The following is a 24105-nucleotide window of genomic DNA, read 5'->3' as shown; positions in this document are numbered from 1 at the left end:
AATGATATGAATTACATTATGAATGGCATGGCCGCCTGAGTCCGAGCCAGTTGCTCTTTGCAGCTAGTAATTGGGACAAGGTTGAAAGTGAGCAAGGGACTGTGTAAATCTATGCTTGTTGCACTTTGCCTCTCCTAAAACTGCTCAGAAATAAGTCATTGGCCAAAAAGGCTAAATAATCTCTGGATCATGTCTTTTAAACTTTAGTATGACGATTCTGCTTTGTTAAATGTTCCTAAACCAAATAAATCTACCACAATGTGTTAATGCTTCTAAACTAAGAAAAATAAAGAGATTAAAAAAAAAGAATTACCACTGTTTCAAAAAAAATATGTTATCAGGGAAAGAGAACAACAGAGCGAATGAGGCCAGGAAAAGATCAAGTTTCTCAGCAGCTCTGTACCCTAATCCTGGATTTGGAAACGGGATGAGAAGAACATAGGTTGGTACAAACACAAGCAATTACTGCACCGACATAGAATTGGAGGGTGGAGGGAGATCAGCTCGATGGGAAATAGGGGATCTCATAGGTTGAAGGGGATGGTTAGGTGTGGGTGGGTGGATATAAATACCTGCAGTAGAGCAGGGCTGAAAAATGCGGAGGGTATGATAGATGCTGGCTTACTTGACTCTACGACTGTGAAAAAAGACACAGTTGTGATGTGGAAGCCTTAGAAAGAGATCTCTATTGCTAGGAAAAATTTACACCATTTTACATGAGCGGTTTTAAACTGAAGCAGAAGTTTTTTACTATTCATCTACAGGAGACTTTCTTTGAGGGTAGAATTGTGCCTGAAACTGTGAAGAGTTCTGGCAGAGGTGCTGACAACCATTATTTTTGATAAAAGAAAAGAAAGTTTTGCTCCTTACTTTTGTCATGTTCCCAAGTACTTAACGGACAGGTATGCTTGACTGAGGCAAGACAAAAAGGATAATACTTGAAGACGATGTTCAAGGTGTAAGACAGCAAGTCACAACCAGAAAAAGCAGCAAAAAGACAAGACAAGACAAAAAAAAAAGACGATAAAGAGCAGGAACAGAAGAATACAGATTACTAGAAGGAAAGACTAGAAAAGATAACAGAGAAATAAACCAACAATGACACAAAGACCAAATAAAGCAAAGTGAGGAGACGGTAAAGACTAAACAACTTGTTGACGGACGAACATCAGTTGCATTGGAACCATACCTAAAACCCAGATGAATATGGCATGTCAGGCATTTGGTGCCGACTCTTTCGCCCCACTGCCTGGAGATTCACCCTTGCCAATTCTGATGCACCACGGCTCTGCCAGTGACTGTCTACCGGCCACCTCCCATGCTCACAGCATGATCTCTGCAGGTAAAGTGGGCTTGAAATTTTTCTCCATCTTGTAATGTCATGCATAGTGTTATTCAATAACCCTCTTCCCTGCTGGAATTACCTCTAACTAATTTTTTTTTCTCCAATGACGGCTTTGTCTTTTGGAAATGAAGTGGAAAATAGGAGCTTAGACAGCCTAATTGGCATAAATATAATCCACATTGTGTTGTAATGATACTAAATCCCAACTGCAGAAAAGCAAGCCACTGACAATCAATCCAATCTTCCTCTTTAGGGAAAGGTAATGACACGGTTCTATCTCCTCTACTTTAACACACATGGCTATATGTTTTTCCTGTAGACCTACTTTTGTTCCAACTATACTCAACTTCTGCACCAGTGCCACAATCCTTAATGTGTTGTTTGAAGAAAACAAGGAGATAGAATAAATTGGAAAAATCAAATCCAATTTAAATGATGTACATATATCTAATGAGCTAGTCTGGCCCAGTTGTCAGTGGATAATTGTTGTGGGGATGTCTTCTCAGTATAACCAACTCCCCAAGCTCTTTGTTGTGATGTGTAGAAAAGCTCCTCAGAATTTCAGCGCCTGCAGATTGTTATAACCTAGACAGGATCAGATCATGCAGGATATTATTTGTATGATATTATCATATAACCAGAGGGTAAAGATGGCTTGTAAAAATGGATTTCTCACTCAGGCCACACAAGAGAGCGCCTATGAATGATCAAATTCCTAAATCTTCCAATTATGGCAGGATTGTCTTCAGTGCTACGGGGTTTTGATGTTTTTTTAAACATTTTCAGTGGTGCTTTGTCAACTCAGAGTGCATCTTAACAAAACCACTGAGCCCTCATTACTGCCTGGAGTGAGCTCCAAACTGCAGAAAGACGAATACATGAATAATTATATAATTAGCAGCAAACGTGAACATTCAGAGTGACATGTAAATCAGTCGATTTTAAGAAAAGTCATCATCAAAGCATGCATCTGTGTTTGCTGCCACATCTGCACTTCAAATGGCCTGATGTTACAAGGTGAAATATGTCAGATGCAGTATTGTAGTGATGTACCTGTATCCATTTCTGTCATAACCAATATCTCTCTCCGTCACCATAAAAGAACAAATTTATTCAAATCCGATAGTTACTAAAAGCTGTCTAAAAGGATTCATATTATTTTTTTTATAAGAGAATTAAGACAGTGACCCTGTGATGGACTGGTGACCTGTTCAGTGTGTACCTGTCTCTCACCTACTGAGATAAGCTCCAGCTTCCCAGCAACCTTGAATTGGACAAAGAGGTGTAGAAAATAAATGAATGAATAAAGTAAGATAAGGGTCTTTATGGTAAAAAAAAAATTCAGCATCTCTTAGAATTTATATCAGCAGTTTTTATGTTAATTCAGAGACAAATCATTCCATAAAATCAGATTTATGCCAGCTCCGTGTAGTCAGTATGTTTGTGTTTAAACTGATAAATGAATCAAACACAACTCAGCTTTACATTTAGTTCAAAACAGTATTAAGACATTTGACTAAAACGTCTCTTAAGTTCTTAGTTTTCTCATTTTTGTTCAGGTTGTAACAATTATTGTCTTCATCAGTGTCGTCGGGGCTGTCACTGGGTCAGAGCTCCAAGCGCCCCCACATGCACCTGTCCACTTCTTCCCTCGGCAATGCGCTCGGTAATACCCCTCCAAGCTTACATTACCCTGTCACCCCCTGTCACTACAGCAACCAGCAGGCCACTTATGGGATGATGACAGGTAAGTGAGGGTGTCAGTAGGAGGTGGTTTATTGGTTACTTGATCAACAAAATAAGTAAATCATTATGGTATGGCAGTGATGTTCAGCCTGATTAACGCAGGTTCACAAAGTGTCCCGTTTGGATCCATCAGGTTCAGACTTGTGTTCAGAGGCAAAACATCTGACATCACTGATTTTTTTTTTCCATGTTAACATTGATAGCTGTCTTAGAAGTTTGATGCTGATTAGCAGGCAGGCAATGGCAATGAGGTTATAGAGTGATGACACAATCTGTGGCTCTCTCCCTCTTTCTCTGCAGCTCAGGAGATGCTTTCTGCCAGCATATCTCAGACTCGGATCCTGCAAACCTGCGGTGTCCCTCACCCTAACATGGTGAGTGGCACGAACCCATTGCAAGGTAAAGAAATTATTCACACTTCCCACTGAAGCACACACACACTCACTCACCTGCAGTTAATTCTAGTAAATTGTGCAGAAAATGTGTTTACTTTTAATTAACTTTTGTATTTGGTACCAGTTAGATTTAATTTTAGCCTTGATTACCTTCTTTTTTTTTTTAAGCTCTTTCTCCTCTAATTAAGTGAATTGAAAGTAGACTTAAACATTGACAGATGGAAGCACAAGATTCAATCCAGTGATCACCTTTTTATAATTATCAAAAGCTGTTTTGTTGTCATTATCGTAAACAGATTTTATGATAACCAAAATTTAAAGCATGTGTCTTTGAGAAGGGGATTTTATTCATTTCATATTTTTTAAATGAATAATCATTAAAACCTGAAACTGGGAAAAAAAACAAAAACGTCTTTTTTAGGAAACTGAAAATGCCAAACTTGTTTGGAATATAAACTTAATTTCCCTCTTTGGAAGCACAAGATTACCTAAAATACCTTTTTTTTTTTTTTAAATAAAAGAACACATAAGAGACAAAAATAAAAACCCTTCAAGGTCTGAATTAGGTTAGGAAGAATTAAACTTTTGATGTTTTGATTTGACTTTGTCAAGGGACTCAAGATCACAAAAAATATCTTGAACATTTTTAAAAAATTACACATTCAGTCAAAACAGTTCAAAATAGGACTTTTTGCCCTGGAAGCATTGAACAACTCCAATAAATGGTCTAGTGAAACAGCTATCCATGGTGTCACAGGTTGCTCTTAAAGACATTAGAATCAAATTAAACAGGCGTTGTCTTTCATTACCACCAGGAAAAAGGCTCATTTGTCACCTAAATGATCTCAGTCTCTCCACTGAGTAATCAAATGGCAAAATGAACAAAATGAAGGCATTACAAATAGACCCGTCTACATCCTTTGTCTTCAGCATGAGGGATGTAATTAGGGATTCAAATTAATGTGTTAGCAATTACCAGATTGGCGAATCATTTCATGAAACAGTCTCCTTAGGAAATGTAGTGAGGCTTGTGATGTGCTTGTGAAAAGTCCCTTCTGAAGAATATCAACACAACTCCTGTTCAAAGAGTTCATCAGAAGTAGTTAGCAGTAGATTTTCCCTAAATAATAAGTTAATATTATTAAACCCAAGTTGAGTTACAAGGACTGAGATCAGAGGCAAAAACTAACTTATTTTCTAAAACCTGCATTTATTCATGTTCATCAATGGATCATATGAAGTATAATATGTAGATTATATGTAGGCTGCACAGTGTGGTGGTTTGCCTCGCTCATAGAAGCCTGCTGCTTCGAACCTTGGCTGGGGAGAAGTTTGACTAGTAGTCTTTCTGTGTGGAGTTTGCATGTTCTGCCAGTGTATCCGTGGGTTCTCTCCAGGCACTCTCCACACTCCAAAGACATGCATAAATTATTCATTGGTCACCCTAAATTCTCTATAGGACTGAATGTAAGTTTGAATGATTGTTTATCTCTGTTCATCTCCTGCTACAGACTGGTGACCTCATCAGTGTGTACCCTGCTTTTTGTCTGCTTCCCCACGGCGCTTCATTTTAAATAAGGAATAGATAGAATGGATGTATCCAAATTTAATAAATCAACTAATAAAACTGATGCAAGTTGAAACAAAACAATGTGAATTGTTTTTGCACAGCTTAAGTGTGCTGCTGTATTACATGCAGAATGTGGTTGAATTAAATCAGAATTTTCCTCATGTTGTCTGGACGGCAGCATAATGTCCCAAAATAAATCTACGTATCTTTTAGCATTAATGGTGCCTTCAAAGATGAGCAATATGTTATCCCAATGATAATTTGTTAACAAGACAGTTTTCCTCTTTGCCTCAGTCCTTCTTAAATGAGCTCCGACACAAAGGTGACCTTGTCTCCCCGCTTTTTTTTTTTTTTTTTTTTTTTTTTACTTGTGTCAATGTCGCAGTCACAAATTGTTCTCACTAGAGATGTAAGTGTATGTTGTTCAACACTTTAGGGGTCAGCATACATATTTCAGAACTGTTTGGTCTTTGCACTGCAGAGAGATAGTTCCATATTGTTGGAAGCCTATTTATGATACAATGGTAAGACAAACGTTTATTTGTACAGCATATTTTATGTATAAGACCATTGAAAGTCCTTTATACAAAACATTAAAAGCATTACAGCTGAATGCAGGAGAGGCATTAAACAAGTACAAGTTAAACTTGTAAGTTTTGTTTTCTCCCTGTAAATCATACCTTGGTGATGTTTGCCTCCTAGAAGCTTCTTACTGTTTTTAGAACTACAAGATTTTCCAGGTTTTCTGAAATATGTTTGATAAGATAAAAAAAAAAAAAATCTATTCCCTTTCCATGAAAATATCACACATTCATCACATTAAAGACATATTACATATAACATTTTGCATTTAACTGGCTAATTTCTGTTTTAAACTGGTTTCCACCAGTTCTGGAAACAGGTTAAATCCACTTTATTATTAACCCTTTAACACCCTTTGTTGCTCTTTTTGATCTAATTCGTTTATGTTCTGATGCAGAAAGGAACTTTTTTTCTATTAAAGCAACAACATCGTATTTTAAACAGACCGCTTCCTACCCAGCTAACCATAAAAGATTTTATAGCTTGACATTTTCATCAGCAGCTACTTTTAAAGGCAGACAGAGCATCAAAGAAAGAAAGTGAATATTGGCACAAAATGCAGAAATAATGCTCCAAATGAATGCAAATGTGGATTCTATATGCTGTATCTATAAACACGTATATGGCTGTTGAGGCACTGGAAATAAAAGAATGGGGTTTTATTAAAACTTACTGCTACCAGGAGAATTGCTATCAGTGCAGCTTTCACTGTAGCAGCCGTGTGTGCTTGTCAGTTTGCATCCTCTCTGGCTTTCCTCTGGGCTTTGCTCGGGGATTGTGCATGTGTACAACAGCTGGAGGGTCTATGTACATGCACAAAAAAGGGCAAGAGAGGAGCTTTTACACAACCAGCGAGCCCACCTGTGTAATGAGTGGGGCTTGCTGCTCGGTCCGTCTGCATATCACAAACAGCTGCTGTGTTGTTGTAGCATAGCTGTTTCCCTATGGGAAACAGCTATGCTACAGCTATGCTCCTAGGCTGACTCCAGGTGAGTCAGCCTAGGAGGGCCGTTGATGTGCACAGGGAAATTATGCTTTTCTGACACTGATTTTAGGAGCAGCGGACACCAATTTAAAAGACAACTGTCAAGTTTTTTAGAAACTACTTTGAAAACTAAAGGTTATTGCCAGAGAGACATATTCTGCATCTATTACTGTAAAAGGTATTTCAAGAGAGAGACAGAAACCCCAACCTTTCAGTGATGCCTTGAGTACAAGAGAAAATCACTGATGCATACGGTTTGGAATCAGAAGCTCTCCAGGTTATGCAGCATCCAGCTGAACATTTCAAAGGGTCAGTGATAGCATCCTCTCCTCATCTATGCTTTTGGAAAAAGAGTCATTTAAAACAGGCTGAGAGTTATTACAGCATTTAGAATTTGTGCCATTATATCCTACTTTGTGTTGACTTTAACAGCTCCAGAGACAACAATGACTCAAATATTACAATTGTCCTGGAAGAGTTTAATGGATCTGAGATTCTACAGCAGCTTTTGTTGCAGCCTGTCATCTCAGGTTCAATAGGAAATATTTGCTCTTTGCTAAATATGCTCCATTTAATGACAGGAAGAACTGGTGGAGTTACAGCTTCATTTGATTGGATGAGTAAGAAACTACAACAGTCATTGCTCTGAAAAAAGTCAAGATAGTTGTATTGATAATCAAGTGAATTGCTGTTGATCTGCCAAACTTTTCTGTCAGTGATAAAGTGTGGAAGGAAATAATCCATTGCACTATTTTGACAAAATGGAGTTCAATAGCATAAACATTAAACATGCCAACTGCCTGTGAATCGTAAATAAAGATATCACGCAACTCTACTTGGTGACAAAATCAGAAATAGCAACACTGGTCTACAGCAAAAAACACGGCAGTATTTAAAAGTCTAAAAAGATACAGTTTGTACAAATAATACATTTTTCCTACTCTGTTCCCAACTTACATGCATACTCTTTCTGTCAATATAATTAAGTTTATCAAGAATTTCTGAAAATAAACCTCCCTAGAGGCATCTCTGCTACGTGGCTTGAGAATTTTAAAACAAAGTTGCCAATATTGTTTCTAATTATGGCAATTATTGTGTTGTTTTCGCATTATAAATGGTCATCCTGAACAGAGTAGTAACATTGTTGTATTTAGCTGATTGTTAAAATGAATATGAGTGTATTTGCCTCTATGTGTGCCATGTGATGGATTGGTAACCTGTCCAGGATGTAGTGAAGAAAAAACATGGCTGGAGAGAAGGTTCCCTCAATAGACATACACAATAAACTTTAACCTTTGTAATAGTCACATAAGAAAAACATTTTTTTCCAAATTTTTATAACTGTTTTCTAATATCCTGAGATTAAACAAGGGATGCTTATTATCCCCCCAATTTACTGGATCTATGAACTCAGCTTTTGCAGGAGTTTCACAGTTTGCACTGCAACCCCATTGACACAAGAGGGGAGTGTTGCATTGCTCATTATGGGTCCTGCACCCTTCCAACAATAGGTTATAATTGGTATATTTTAGTATAATCTCAATGAAAAAGGATTCAGTGGATCTGTCAATGGCCTAATGTTACCCTGATACTGATGCCACTGATATTACAACGTAATAAAAATTATATGTATTCACATATATGCAATTATTCTGCACAGCTTTTCCAAATGCAGCTGTGGTGATACAACGGATCTGATCACATTCCAAATTTTAATTAATCTTCCACCCATATAGTACTCTGGCAGTCATCTGTCACTAATCTGTCATCAGTGATTAGCAGCGAGCGCCATCATCTCCTCTCCGTCTGACAACTCAACATCGGCAGCCACCTGCAGAAGTAATAATAATAATTGGAAAAATTGAGCTAAAAGCCTGTGGCATGCAGCAGAAGTAATGCAGGGCTGTTTTAATGTAACTGTCCAGTCTGTACTCCAGTCTAATAGAGAGCCTTTAAAATAAGTAGAGGAAGGAAACTCAGGCTTGTGAAACACAACTGAAACAAGGGGTCAGAGGAAACTGTAGGAGTTTGTTAAATTATGGGTAAACTGGAGTTTATTGTGTTCAGTGACAGTGAAAAGAATAGCTAATCACCAAGCTCCTGAAACCACATTCAGTTTATTTTAGCACTCATGTCACATACAACCATTTTCAGACTGGGATGACTGCTTCTGTCAGAAAATGGAACTGGCTCAGGTGTCACCCAAGTATGCAGCTTCAAAGAGAGATATTATTTCCAACAGATATCTGCATAAACACAAAACTGATGAGGGGTTGTGTCTACCTGTAGGCGGAATAATGGTAGCTTAAGTCTTTTTGATGTTTCACAAGCTAAGAGGAGGCAGAAGAAAATGATGGGATATTGAGTGTTACAGTTTCAACTTTTATTTCACGAGAGAATGGAAATTGTCATTTTGGGCATTTTTCTGAAAAATAAAAACAAATATATATGGGACTTGTGGCCATGGAGCTTTTAAACCCTTTCTGACTGTCTAAAGGCATCCCTTGTGTTTCACACTTTTAATGTTTCGTTTCTTTCTGTCCTGTCATTCTCTCTCCAGGGTCTCTGACTCCATGCATATACAAGTTTCCGGATCATGGGCTAAGTAGCAGTTCTTGTGCATTGGGTCACGGTTTCTCCACTTTACCTTCTGCCCTGCTCCCAGCTGATGAAGCCCCTGGGGGACACAGTGTGGAGGTAAAAACCGACACCCAGAGGAAAAGCATGCGAGACCAAGAGGATGCTCCCGCCATGGATTCCCCGCAGATACGAGAGCTGGAAATGTTTGCAAACGACTTTAAAATACGCAGGATCAAGCTTGGTGAGTGTAACTTGAAATAACTTTTCCAACTGCAGTACTGGCTTGCTTAAATCTAACAGCTTTTGTTTTGGTTTTGTTTTGTTTATTTCTTCAGAGGTCGGAGGTCATGTATTGGTCGGGTTGTCTATCTGTCTGTCAGTAACATAAGTCAAAAAGTTGTGGATGAATTTTGATTAAACTTTCAGGAAATCTCAGAAACTGAATAAGTGATTAGTTTTTGAGGATGATCTGGATCACTGCCTGGATCCAAGAATTTTTTTAAAGGATTATTTACTCTGGGGAGACAGAGATAGTTTACCATTAGAGTTTCTTACTCAAAAATAATGCCCATGTTGGCAAAAATAAAAGAAAAAAACCCACAATGGTTTTGCGGAGGTCTGCGCTCTCTGAGTGCTTCTAGTTTATATATTTTTTTGTTTGCACCCACCTCGCTTATCCTGTTTGAGTATGACGTATGAAGTTTTTCTATTCCTGTTTCATTTTGACCCCAGGCTACACTCAGACTAATGTAGGCGAGGCTCTCGCTGCAGTGCACGGCTCCGAGTTCAGCCAGACCACGATCTGCCGCTTTGAAAATTTGCAGCTGAGCTTTAAGAATGCCTGCAAACTCAAGGCCATTCTGGCTAAGTGGCTTGACGAAGCTGAGCTGGCTGGCGGTGAGTCACACGCTTCCACCGTATCAACCCCCATAAGAGTGTTTATTTAAGGCTGGTGTAATCTTTATCCATCTCAATGAGGTTTAACCCGCACTTTTGATTCAGAGAGGTAGTATTTTATAGAAAAAACAGCTTGAGATAGAAAGGTTAAGACACTCAAGAAATATTTTGATCTATTTCACCTCAGTAACATGTTTTTTCAGACTTGTAGAAAGATAACAGCGGCATTACACATTTAATGTCTGCAATTTCACATTCTATGTTTTTTAAAGCTACTTTCTCTGTTTTTTTTTCTTTTTTTCTCACTCTGAGCCAAACATCACAAGCGCAAAGGCACCTACACAAACCAAACTTTGTTTAGACTGTTTCGCTTGAGAAGATTTTTTTATAGAAGGTTCCTTTAAATTTAACCTGACTTGTATAACATGTCATTTTAAACAATAGTGAAATATTTTCTTTCTGGCTGTTTAGAGTGCTCTGGATTTGTTGAATAATGACAACAAACATGAAAATTTCTTATTTTAAAAAAAATCTGACTGCATGCAACAAAATGCAGAAGGATTTTGAACCTGACGTCATGAAACCTGGATGAAGACGTTTGCAAATTATTAGGTTTTTATATAGATAACACTTTATTAACATACTAAAAGTGAATGATAATTTTTTACACAACAAAATAGAGCGCAAAAGTCTAATTTTATTCAGGGAGTTACTTCCACAATACTTCCACATGTATTAATGTTGCAAAAAAAAAAACAAGCACTCTACTGCTCATTTCTTTCTGTTTTTTTCTATACTAAATGTTTAGTTTTATCTGATATCAAAACAAAAACAGTCTGCTGTGATAAACATGACACCTCCAACCATGTGCCACAAAACTGGTATTTAAAGTGTCAGTCATTTTCCTGTGATTCATCAGTTAGGTAATCATTTTATTACTTGATCATCCAGACTTAAAGAGATTCCCTTGAACTGTGAGTGTCGATACTTTTCTGTCATTAGTGAAATCCGAGGTTTGCTAAATTAACTGTATTTTTTACATTCCTGCAGCTTTGTACAATGATAAAATAGGAATAAATGAGCGAAAGAGGAAAAGGAGAACAACTATCAGGTGTGTATTGTGTGGACCAAACATTCAAAATCTACTCTTCAAATAGTTCATCTTTACATCATGTCTTGTTGTTTCTTTGCTGTCTCTTGTTTGATATGGCAGTCTTGGAGCCAAAGAGGCCCTGGAGCGCAGCTTTGTTGAGAAAAGTAAACCGTCGTCTCAGGAGATAGCCCGAATAGCCAAAGGCCTCCACCTGGAGAAGGAGGTGGTTCGAGTCTGGTTCTGCAACAGACGCCAAAGGGAGAAACGTGTGAAAACCAGCCTCAACCTCAACTCCTGTTTGACCAAAATCACCCCAACCTGCATCGCACAAATGAGCAAAACACAAAGACCAATGGCATAATTTAATGTTCAGATAAAGAGCAATAGTCAGTTTCGTTTCAGGCTCCTGCATGACAACAGCTTGTAGGATACATTATTTTTTACACAATATGCAAAAGCAGTAGCTGTAGTGTGACTCGGGGGCATTCACTCAACAAGAAACAACAAAAACAAAACACTAAAAATAATTCCCCCACCTTCTAGTCAGTAAAATTGGTGGACAAAACAATTTTATTCAGGTAAACATTCATATCTGTCAGGTAAATACAAATAAAAACAAAAAAAAACACTCCATGATTATGTAGCAACAATGCATAACAGTCTCAGCTGCAAATGTCAGACAAATTTACACACACAAACACACACACATCGGTTGTTGTAGTTTTCCAGTGTCGTGTGTATGTTATGTCTGTCCTTATTTACTTACAGAAAGGCTTTCCTGCAGTATTTCAGTAAGCCACATTGTCCCACAGAAAATGCAATTTTGAAAAAGATGAATGTCAAAGAAAACAGCAATAATTAGTTTCTGCTGTTTGAAGTTGAAACTGTGAAGATTGAAAAGCAAGAGGGAAACACTGCAGCTCCCTGCCCTGACATTTTAAATGTACTGAACCTTGCCTGTGCCATGTTTGCTCTGTGAACGCTGAAAGTCTATTAAGCACACAGACTAAATGTAATTTCACCCATAAGCACCAGAGTGCAGACAAGTGCTTGAAAGATCAGCTCTGCCTCCTGTAAACATTAATACTGTTGGGAAAGTGGACATTCAGTGGTTGTGAAGATGAAGAAGTTTCAACATGAAAACAACCAGGATTTAACCAATTTGACTTTTTTTTTTTTTTTTCATTTTTGTCGTATTGTAATTCAAGCTGGTATTTGTGTGCTCTTTATAATTATTGTTTTGTTTAAAACAAATGTTTTAATTTCATGTAGCTGTAGTCCAACAACCTATTTATTTGAGAGCTAATATATTGTGTTGATCTACCTTGCTGCATGCAACCTCTTTGATTTACGGTTTGAAGTCACGGCATGAAACTTTTTGACAGAAAACGGATGTGATGTCAGCGATCTGCCTCGACAAAAAGGAACATCAGTCAAGACTCTGACCTGTTTCTCATGAGTGATGTGAAATGTCTTAATAATGAGGATAAACAAGCTCAAACATCCTCTTAAGAGAAAGTGTACCAAAGTGCGCACAGTGTATTCCACACAACGCCCATTTGGGGTGAATCTTGTTTTCAGAAGAGGCTAACGTTGATTAATTTAATAAAAGTTAAATGAGAATGTTAAAAAAAAAGAAAAAAGTCTATATTCATGCCGAAGATGTACTCAGGGAAGCCAAAATGCCTCATTTCATCTATGAAACTGATCCAGCCCCAGACACTGTAAGGTACATCAGTTCAAACAGTAAATTGTGTTTTATGAAGAACTCCCATTCATGTGCCAAGTCTCATGCTTTATTACCACATTACCAAATCAATACTTAGATTAGGAGGACAAAGATTCATGAATAAAACCACAGGAAAGCTTCATACAGGAACACAGTTTCCACAGTGACTTACGTTTGGCTTGGCAAGTTAAGTACTGTCAGGGGAAATAAATGAAGCACTGTCATGGACTGCTGCTTGATACACTTCTTGGGGTGGATAGTGGAAAGTGAAGGCTGGGGAAATACTTAAGATGAAGCTACTAAGAAGCTTAAGCAAGTCTTTCTGCTGCCTTCGCCTTATTGCTGCTGCACCAGAAGATACTGACTTTTTTTTTTATTTAAGTCATTCACTGAACTTTGTCTTTGGAAAAGAGATAAAAGGTTAAAGCTAAAACTAAAATTTTGAGAAAAATGTTAATCTGTTTTTCAATAAATGACCAGCTGCATTAGTGCAAATCTACTCAAGTAAATGTATGCGTCAGTTTTTTCAGTCTCTGTCCTTGAAGCACCACACTGGCTACTTTATAAACTTTTATCAGGTTTACTACCAACCACACTTCTCACCCAGCACAAGCCATTGGATCTATCCAGTTCTGTAGAATCTTTAAATAAAGGTAAAACTTGTAGAATTTAATCACTTACAGTGATTGTAAGTTAAGGAATATTAACGTGTATTGATATGCTACATCGACTTTACATTTTTATGATGTACATCATTTATAAGGAGCTAAATCCTAAAGAAAAAAGCCTTAAGATAAAAAAAAAAAAAAAATCACAAAGGAAGATTTTACAATTGTACCTGAAGAAACTTTATTCCTTACAAAAGCCATAAACCTTTTACAGAGTCAATTTACAATGAATGAAAAGTAAACAGAATAGGAGTTAAAACATACAATATCCTATCAATGGAATTGCACTCAGAAGTCAAAATCTGTCAAAGCCTCCGTTCTGCTCACAATGACAACAGACTGGTACAAAGCAGAGGAACAAATGATCTGCAAAAGAATAAATGCATTGTATAAGTTGTACATGTCATACACATGCAAGACACATTTTCTGTTGTATTGGCAACAGGAACTGATATAGAAACACAAAGGCCAGAGAGAAAGAAAGACAGCAGTACAATGAGCAGATGTTGCTGTCACTCTCACAAGGCCTGAAGCTGCTGACAAGAAAGAAAAACAAAAAACAAAATCACTCCTCAGAAAGTCAGCTTCAGCTCCAGAGAGGGGGAAAACATACTGTATATCACAGTGTCATTTTAGCATACACTTCCATTATGTTATAGCTGTAGTGTGCAGTTGTTGTGATTGAGGCAGCTTAAAACAACCCATGACAGTAACTGCACAGCAGCTGAAAGGAAAGAGGGACTGCAGGACTGGTGCCATCTCACAATCGCTGTTTAAATCAAACCTCAACCATGAGGACAAAATTCTACTTGATTCCTCAGATTACATCAGACAACTGATTCAAAACCCTGCCAGTCTGTCATTATTCTTAATTTGTGTTCAAGTTTTCTTTAACGGCATTACATCATACGTTTGCCTCACTACATCATGCAAGTTACATTAGGTGCATATATCTGATTCCAGTTTCTGTTGTAGTTCTCGGTAATTAACTAAATGGTCGACCAGTGTTTTCATTTGCATGATGACAGTGATCAGTTGTGTGATGATTCCTTTGTAAGTTAAAGCAATTGAGCAAAGATGGGGGAATCAAACTGAGGTGTTCCCAGCAAAATACAATTATGTCCAAAGAGGGCCTTAATGGAGCTAGTTTGCCTCAGAGAATGTGAATCAGATCGTTATAAATTAACCAATGACAGAGATAGTTTAAGCAGAAAAAACACTAATTCCATCTGCTTATTGACAACCCCCAAAGCTCTTTTTAATTACAATGTTTTATTCATTAAAACTTGTCGGAAAAGATCATCCATCTTCAATAGCAAAGAAAACAAAAACTGATAGAGAACAGGAAAAAAAAAAAAAAAAAACAAGTTCCAAGCTCAAATATGTAATTGTAGCCCTTATTAACACAGATGAGGTGGAAAACATAGGTTTATGTGGTTCCTTAGGTTGAGCATTTATAATTATTTCTCTGTCAAGTTGTGGTCTTCCAATGTCGTAATAAATATTTTAAAATAACCAGATAAGATGTTCGGTCCCAATGATCCTAAGGCAACCTGCAGAAGATTGTGTAAAAATAAGTTAAAACATTTGTCTGTCTGCATGCCTCTGAATGCATGTGTGTATCTGTATTGTGTGAGTGTATGTTGCATTTACACCTGCAGTATTTGAACCATGACCAAACCAGTGTGTCTGACAGAGTCTGCATCAATCAGTTTTCATGTTGCACCCTTGACAATGTGAACATAAATACAAAATAGACAACTAGTCCACTCCCAAAGCACGGAGCTGTCTCTCAATCTCGTCGTCAGAGATGGTGGCTTGTTTAGAGGACGTGGCTCCAGGAACAGCCTTTCCAGCAGTTGGAGCTCTCACCATCTGGAATAATACATTGGAAGAAAAATCCCACTTGAAATCCGTTACTTCAAAGTAAAGACAGCAACCATGATTCCATCACAATGTGCCCACATTAACAGTATATCTAATCTAAGCTTCAGTAAGCATGTAAACGTTGACAGAGATCATTTCCAAACCTTTTCAGGTTTGTTGGTTTAGTCTTCTTCACTTAATTGGCCTAGTTTGACATAAGTGATACAGCAAATGCTGAGTCACCACCTAAATGCATTGTTTATTTAATGCGCATCATAAAATCAGCACATTGCTTTCTGCTGAAAAATTGAGGCAAACTGGAATTTGTTATTTTACAGTCAAAATAAATGAAACATAAATGCCTGTTTTTTTGTTAGTTTTTTTTAGTCCTGTCATATTTTATGAATCAAGTAAAATTTTTTCAGCTTTAGGCAAGGCAAGTTCTTTTGTATAGCACCTTTCATGTACAAGATAATTCAAAGTGCTTTACACAAAATATTAAAAGCATTACAGAAAAAAAGTATAGAAGAAAATACAAATAAAATCACAATAAAATCATAAATTATATTAAAGTACAGGGAAACATTTTAAGTCTTTTAAGACTGTTACACAAAAAAATTAGCAATCTCAGAAATATGTGTGCAGAGTTTTATTACCACTAAGTGGGAAATACTTTTACCCCTCTAAAACCAAAACACAGTTGTGCTAATTTTCATCAAACTGCCTGTTTGTTCTCTCCAGCTGTGGGTGTGTTTATTGGACACTGTGGGTTTGTGCATTGTGCTGTGAGAGGTAATAACTCATGCAGCCGCCCAGGGGGAGCCAGACACACAGCAGATGAACAGCCTGGCGGTTACAGCAGAGCTGAAACAGCTGAGGGCTGGCCCCACCATGTGGCAGCTGGGATGCATTTTAACACCTGAGTAAAACCAATTTTGAGCGCTAATTTTTCCTCTTGCTGGGGGGGCAACTCACTCATTTAAGACTGGTTACTTCTGTAAATGTGTAGTGAAATTTAATGTCTTTTATCCTATTAAAAAGTTGGGGTTTTTTTCAACTCAGGAAGCACACGAGGTTAACTGTATCACAAACACTTTAAAGTCTGAACAACATAGTATATGGAACAGAAAAGAACAGTCTGTTTTTTACCTTTCCAGTGATCTCAATGCCGATCTCATCCAGAACCTGGTTGACAATGTCCTGAGATTCCTCTTCATCACCAGACTCATCAAAGATCTCATCTAAAGTGTCGTTGACTGAACGAGGGGTGACAAGCAGGGGGCAGAAAAAACACAAAACGCTGAATTAAACTGAGTTTCATGCACAACTTTGGAGAATTATTGTCTTCTTGTCTTTATTGTCTTATTGTCTTCATATGGAGAAAGTGTTAATTCCTTTTTAAAATTCTTAAATTATGTTGTATATATCCTGATTATCTAGTTATATTTGGCTTGGGATTACTGGAGCTGTGCAAAATGTGTCCTTACTCATGTCCTCAGTCATGCCCATCTTCATGTTCTCCTTCTGGAAGTCCTGCATAGTCTTCAGTGTCTTCTGTGGATCCATCTTTTTATTCACTGCTTGCATAGTCTGTAGGAATTATCAAAAGAAAGTGATATATATATATATATATATATATATATATATATATATATATATATATATATATATATATATATATATATATATATATATACATAGAGAGCTAATGCTAATGAAATGCAACAAACTGTAAGAAGTGCTTTTGAGAAAATAAAACCTTCCCACCATGATGGATTCTTTAAGTTGTCTCATTAGTTGATCCAACACATGTGTACTTCTAAAAACATTGATTATTATAATAATGCAATCATAAATTTTCCCAAATTGTTCACATTAGTCTTACAAAATCTTTTTGCTTTGCAAAAAGCTCTATATGGCTTTGCTCTGCAATCTAACACACACTCGCAAATTAAGCATCCAACTCATTCCTGTGAAAGATAAGCATAAATGTGGCCTTTCACCATTAACCAAATTGCTGAACTATTTACTTAAAAAGTGAATCAAAGTTGCTGCTTTCATGTACTGAGAACTGCAGGTGTTCATCTCTGTATGAACAAGCCATGTGCTCATTTTTCTACATTTTTTCTCCTCACAGCCTCACATACACATCATCACACTCCATTAGTCTGAAGCCGAATTACATCTGACCTGTCTTACATCTGACTGGACAGCAGCTTTTACACTTCATTAACAATGATGCTGGGACTTGCCTTTAAGCATTAACAGTTTCCACATCAACTTTTAATCACAATGTTTGAATATTGATGCAAATAAAATCAAACCACATATCAATTTTTTTAAAAATGAAGTTCAATTAAGCAGATATCAGATGCCTGGTGTTCATTTAAATGTGAAATCTAGTTTGTGGTGAGACAATCAGTAAGATAAAAGCAGTTCACAGAACAAGCATTAAAACAAGCAAATAAGCTATTCCTCACCTGAAAACAAAGCACAGGATCTTACCTTGGCTGTGCTAGACATTGCACCGGCCATCTTCATTTGAGAGTTCATGACCTTGGTCTGGGTAGACATGGAGGTAACTTTTGAGCTGACGGCATATGTCCGGTTTTTCTGTTTCCTCAACTGGACTAACTGCTTGGCGAGAATCTTACAAGCCTCCCGGTTACCACTCTTTGCCATTTTCTTGATCTCTGCTTCCTGGAGACAGACAGAAGGAGACAGAGATGTGAACACTCGGCACACTTCTCTGAAAGTTACACGACTGATCTGGGTGTCAATGTTTGTCAGCACAAATGTTGTGTAAATGTTTTCTTTGCACCACTCACAGTAGAAAGTTGAGGTTTATTTTGCACATAATAAAACAGCAGAAGGCTCCAGATTTTCATTCAGACTAATATGACTTATGTGCCATGTGCTGAATATATATTCTGTAGTGAACACACATCATGTAGACGTTTGGAGAGTCACAGAGACAAACATGCTCCTGTTGTGTTTTTCTGCATGGTGAGCCACATTCCAGCAGACTGGTATCTACAGAAATAGGATTTCTTGCAAGCCAAGTCAGCTTGGTGATAACAAACCCTAACGCACTGTATGGTGCTGGAGTTTTTATTTCAACTCATGGAATAATTATTCCTCATTTTTTGGTCAATCCAGTCCTCCACTATTCAACTTAGTGGCATGGCAAAATAACAGGCTCATTCAGGTATTGTTTCTGAACATAATGAAGAGATTTAACAAAGAAGCCTTTAGAAATGGATGATGCAGAGAGTAACAGAAACAAAACATTGGAGAAAAAGCACTAAGGATTAAACTTTATCTAATCTTCTCCACTGTACAGAACATTTTCATCTATCAAAAAACAAACAAAACAAAAAATAGCCTTGTTTCTCAAAATGTAACTCTCACTTTTGAGCTGATTTCCCACCATAAATAAAATATGAATACAAGGTGCAAATGGTAGTAAAAATAACTTATATGTTGGTTTAAATAATTTGCTAAAATGATTTCATGATTTGTATACTGATATATTTTGTAGAATGATCTATGTTCAGTCACATTCCTAAGAATCATTTGTCCACAATAACCATGTGTGGAAAATCTGTGTGGCTTCCCCAGCCCTAAACTCAACAGTTAAATGGGTAATACATAAATATAAAACATACATAAAAAATAGGTAGTACATACAAAACATAAAAATACACACCAAAGTATAAAATTGTATCAAAGTACTATATTTGTATTGATAAACAATTTCCACAAAGCCCCAGAGAGACCATTGTGTTTGTAAACATAGACGGGGTAAATGCAGTCAAACAAATCGAATGTTACTGGCTGGCAAGCCAATGCATGCTTTTAGCTTTAGTAAATATGGGAAAATATTCTAATGCCTACAGGGATCCAGCGTGTGGGCATGAATGTGGGAGAGCATCCCCAGAGATGAGAGTGAAGCTGCAGGTTACAGTAAGCCTCCCAGCCCTCTCAGCATCAGCAGTTCTTGTTTATTTCTTGTGTGTGCTGAAAGCATTCTCTTCAGGAAGTAACAATCAATTATTAACGTTCGATACAAAAGCAACAGACTTTCCCCTTTCAGCTCTGTTGTTCTCCTGCTCTCAGCTGCATATATGATTGCAGACATACGCCAACTCTATTTGGCGAAGTTAGCTTGCTTATAAATGGCTCAAATGCCTGATCTGGACACCTTTAAAGAAAAACAAGGCTCACGCTAATTTCCGCTAGTGTCAGCTGAAACCATCTAAACAGATTTAACAAGAAAAAAGACAGAGACAAGCATGAGTTTCTGCTAATGGCAAGCTTATGATGTTTTGTTTGCCTCCCTGTCAGAATACAGGGAGGGGTTGAGGGTTAATGGGTCAACAGTGCTCACTCATATGATGATGTGTAGGACAGAAGTGTGAGGCTGAGGTATTTCAGTGCAAGAAATTGACCAGTATTGCATTAGGAAAGGCCAGAGTGCTGAACTGTTTTCAAAACAATACATGGACTATGTGATTCAATCGCAGCCACAATCCAGCAGTTTTTGCAACTTCTGCAACCAAAACAGGTCACATTTATTCATTGATTAAAAGATGTAAACATCTTGATACTTGAAATATCTTCAACAAATTCTAAAAAAACATTAGCTAGAATCAAACTCTGTCAACTCCCCCTTACATCTCTGAAAAAGGGAATAGCAATACATAAAATCCACCCATAATTAATTATAAAGATACACTTGTAATCTGGCACTTTGAAAGACATTGCTTATGTCTGATTATACCCTAATTTTGACATGTGTGTGTTTCCCCCTCTTTTACATTCCTTTTATTATGTTTAATCATAAAGAATTGAATTTTAAATGAACAGCTTGACTTAAAAAGTACTTTGATCTTTGCGGGATAACCTCTGTCCTGCATCATATTCATCTACAATGTGCATGCATGTACAATAACAGTGCTAACTTGCAAGTCCAGACTATTTTATTTCTTAGCCAAGGTATCTTGAATCCAGAATGTGCAACGAAGCTTTTAAAAACCAGACTAATTAGTGAGAAGCATTAATGAAAAGGAAAATTGTAGTTCTCCAGGGAGGTAATTATATCCTGTATGATATTACTAAATATAAGTGACTGGGGAGGACAGTCAGCTTCTTTCATCTTTTAGAGATTGGAAATATTATGTGTGATTGTTAATATAGCCTCATTTTGTCCCACTGAATGTGTGTGCACGTGTGTGTACTCTCATTTGCCCAAAGCAAAGCCACCACACCAGACCATTCTTGTCTATTCATTTAAACCTATTAGCCAATAAGACTCAATCACCAATTGTGCAAAGTGGATATTAAAATGATTTGGGGCCATGTTCGTGTGTGTTGAAGAAACAGGGGGGGGGGGGGGGGGGGGGGGTTATAAAGCTTTGATGCAATATGCAGAAATCTTAAAAAGCCTTGCAAGCAGATGCTTAAACTTGCTGTAAATTTTGCCTGTCTATGAAACTGTATGCATGAATTCCAACCATTTGTTTCTCTTGTTTCTCCAGCGCTGCTCTGTCTCTGGTGATCTGCCTCTGAGTACCGCGCAACTCCTTAGACTGCTCCTTGATGATGTCTTTAGAAAAAAGGCAAGAAAGCAAACAGGAGAAAACATGAGTTAATTACTTTGAAGTTGTCTAATAACCACCATCATTTTACACAAATCAAAATGCAAATATGTAACCAAACACTCTATAAAACAAAGCGAATTTATGTTATTTTAGATTAATTCACGAGAAAAATAAATTCTAACACTGGCTACACCCTGCATTTGGTGTGTACAGTGTGTCTTTCTCAAAAAAGAAATAATAATGTACAAAAAAAAATAATAACGACAACAACAAAGGGGAAAAAGGGAAGAACACCAAACAGAAGAAAAATAAGAAGAAATTTAGCAAGGGTTTAAGTCAGTTGCATGGCTCCATAAAAGTGAATGTGTCTGAGTGTGTGTGCCCAGATACATGTGAAACACCACTAAATTATCAGCAGCACACTGAATGTGTACAGACGGTGACAACTGTGGAACTGCCCGGGCAGCTCAGACTGAGTTTGAGTCAATCAGCTCTAAACAACATGCACCAACATAAGGCAGCATAACAGGAGATCATGTCTGACCAAAGTCACACATTCACCCCATTGGCTTCTTATGAAAACAAGGTTAAACTATTCACTCGTTGGTTTGGGGATTTAAAAAAAAAAAAAAAAAAATCAGAAAATTACTACATTTTTATGTTACAGCCTCCTTTAAGCTATTTTTGGAATTAATTCCCTTTTAAGAGTCAGACAGGGAACATTTAAGTGCATAGATATGGAAAATAAATCAACGCAACCACACCTTAAGATATGATTCCAAATTACAAATCTTGATTACAATCTTAAAGGATCTAAACCATCCTGTCACTCAAGCCTCAGTTACAAAAACATGACAAAAAAGACACATAAAGACGTCTAACACTGGAAAAGAAACTTTAGAATAGGTAGTAAAAGAGAACTGGATCCTCCTCATGAACAGGCAGATCTGCAATAAACGATTACAAAATCACATAACAAGAAAGACATTAAATTATAAGCAATCAAACTAAGTATAGTAGTTTTTAACAATTTATCTGGATCCATTTATTCATAAAATACTATATTATGGAGGATTTTTGTATATATAAAAAAAAAAAAAAAAAAAAAAAAAGAGTACATCAGTGCCAGAGAAAAGTCTATTCCTCCTGAAAAGTTCAGTAAGTAGAAACTTAAAGAAACGTCAGCATGGCGAGCCACTTGTAAGAACGATGCACAAATACGTAGAAGGTGACGTGCCGCAAACGTCTCAAAGTGGGAGGGATATCATCCTACAAATATGTGATCTAACCTCTCCACGACCACTAACCAAATTTGGCAAATAACCAGAAACCACTCCAACCACCCGACCCAGCGTAACAACGAAACCACTGTGTCCAGAAGAACGAGGGATGAGGAGAATTCAGAACCCGAGACAGGGACTGCAAAAAGTCACAGCTGAGAGGATCTGACGACAGGTTGACATGGAGCGGCGGTAACGCAGCACAGTGAGTACAGTATGCAGATTGTCAGTGTGGGTGAGGCTGAATAGCAGTGATGGGAGGAGTAACTAATGCTGTGAAAAGATTTGCCTAACCCAGAAGGGTCTGTTTTTAAACCTGCTGCTACATTTTAATATCATTCTGCACACAAATAAGTTTTATGTCCAAAGTTGATGAATATTAGCTCACTTTTTTTCCTCTGACTTCTTGGAGTCAGGATTTGAAACCGAAGAAATGATTCGTTAATTTTGAGAAAATAAGTGGCAGACTTTCCATCTTGAGCCTGTCAGGCTGATTACCTCGCCTGGGGTACAATACTCAAATATTTATAGTAGAGGGCTTTTCAGAAATGTTGAGAGGTGCACATAGTTTAAATTAACTCAAAATGCAAGGATAGCATGGCAATGATGTCATACTTTAACATCCTTCTGATAATTCACACTTCCTTTTTACATTATAGGTGATTAGGAAAGGAAAAGAAAAGGAAAGATCACATTCAGTTTTTCAGACTTAAGCTTTATAGTATATGTGTGGTGCACAAACAGAGGATACTGCAGCCAAATTATGTGTGATATGGGACATAGCTAGAACATCTCTAAGTAGATTAAGACAAATGTTTGAACAGCTTATATAAATTTTAATTATTAAATTATTCAGATACTTCAGGTGAAGTAAAGCTTTGATTTCACTGTTTCTGTCGGTCTGAAGACATTCGCTTCACCTTAGCTTCTGTGTAGCAGTACACCCACACTCTTCCTACAGCCTAACACCAACAGATAAAGAAGTCTTCACCAGACTGTAATGTGGGGAGAAAACAATTATATATCCGTAAATAATATTAATTTGGTGTTTAGAGTTATATTTTAATCCCACTTCATACGAAAATAGCACGTTTCACTAAGCTACATTGAGTTTGGCAACACTTTGACCATAAATCCCAATCAGCAGCGTGACGAGTGACTCAACAGGATCGAGAACAGGTTAAACTGGTGAAGTTCAGAGAGCTAATTTGATCTGTGAACACATAACAGGCTGAACGCCGGGGCTAAAAACAACTTAGCTAGCTTTTAACACAGAGCAAACTTACCATCGACAGTCTTCTTCTTGAAAAGGGAAGCCATGTCGCTGCTCTGTATCTAATAAAATAACAAAATAAAAATCCTGTAGTGATATACTATTTGAGTCCTGTAGTGAATACCGTCTTTAAGCCGTCAGACCGGGACGGTGGGTCAATTTTAGCAGCTACTGCTTCCTGGTTGAGTTTCTGTTGTCGGAGTTCCTCCCTCAGCTGACTGACTGAAAACCTGGGTGTGTGACGTCACGACGGGACTCTCATGCTGCCTTCACGTTAACTTCGTCAAATGAGTTTCATGTTTATATGAATTTAAATATCAGAGAATAATAATAACCTCGTGTGAGTCCAAGTTAATAGTGCTTAATAGTGCTTAAATGCAATGAGTTGTTTCAGACTACAATATATATATATATATATATATATATATATATATATATATATATATATATATATATATATATATATATATATATATATATATATATATATATC

General features: G+C 37.2%; 2 protein-coding genes across 2 annotated transcripts; one reads left to right on the top strand and one right to left on the bottom strand.

Annotated features, from left to right (window-relative positions):
• Positions 1–1206: 1206 nt before the first annotated feature.
• Positions 1207–11554, top strand: pou1f1 (POU class 1 homeobox 1; the record flags this gene model as incomplete). The annotated part of the gene is made up of 7 exons (XM_079254211.1): positions 1207–1342; positions 2931–3092; positions 3392–3490; positions 9184–9444; positions 9936–10100; positions 11151–11211; positions 11314–11554. The coding sequence occupies 7 exons, from the start codon at positions 1207–1209 to the stop codon at positions 11552–11554; spliced, it is 1125 nt and encodes a 374-aa protein (XP_079110337.1).
• A 2212-nt stretch (positions 11555–13766) lies between these two features.
• Positions 13767–23814, bottom strand: chmp2ba (charged multivesicular body protein 2Ba). Its single transcript, XM_079254417.1, has 6 exons — positions 23626–23814; positions 20973–21064; positions 17962–18156; positions 16944–17046; positions 16606–16712; positions 13767–15465 (listed from the first exon to the last, which is right to left on the bottom strand). Exons 1-6 carry the CDS (start codon positions 23657–23659, stop codon positions 15352–15354), a joined length of 645 nt encoding a protein of 214 aa, XP_079110543.1. The 5' UTR covers positions 23660–23814; the 3' UTR covers positions 13767–15351.
• Between the last annotated feature and the right edge of the window lie 291 nt (positions 23815–24105).

The sequence above is a fragment of the Telmatherina bonti genome (assembly GCF_933228915.1).
Source record: "Telmatherina bonti genome assembly, chromosome: 15".
Lineage (NCBI taxonomy): Eukaryota > Metazoa > Chordata > Actinopteri > Atheriniformes > Telmatherinidae > Telmatherina > Telmatherina bonti.
The sequence above is the reverse complement of the archived record's forward strand: the minus strand, read 5'-3'. Positions and strand labels throughout refer to the sequence as shown.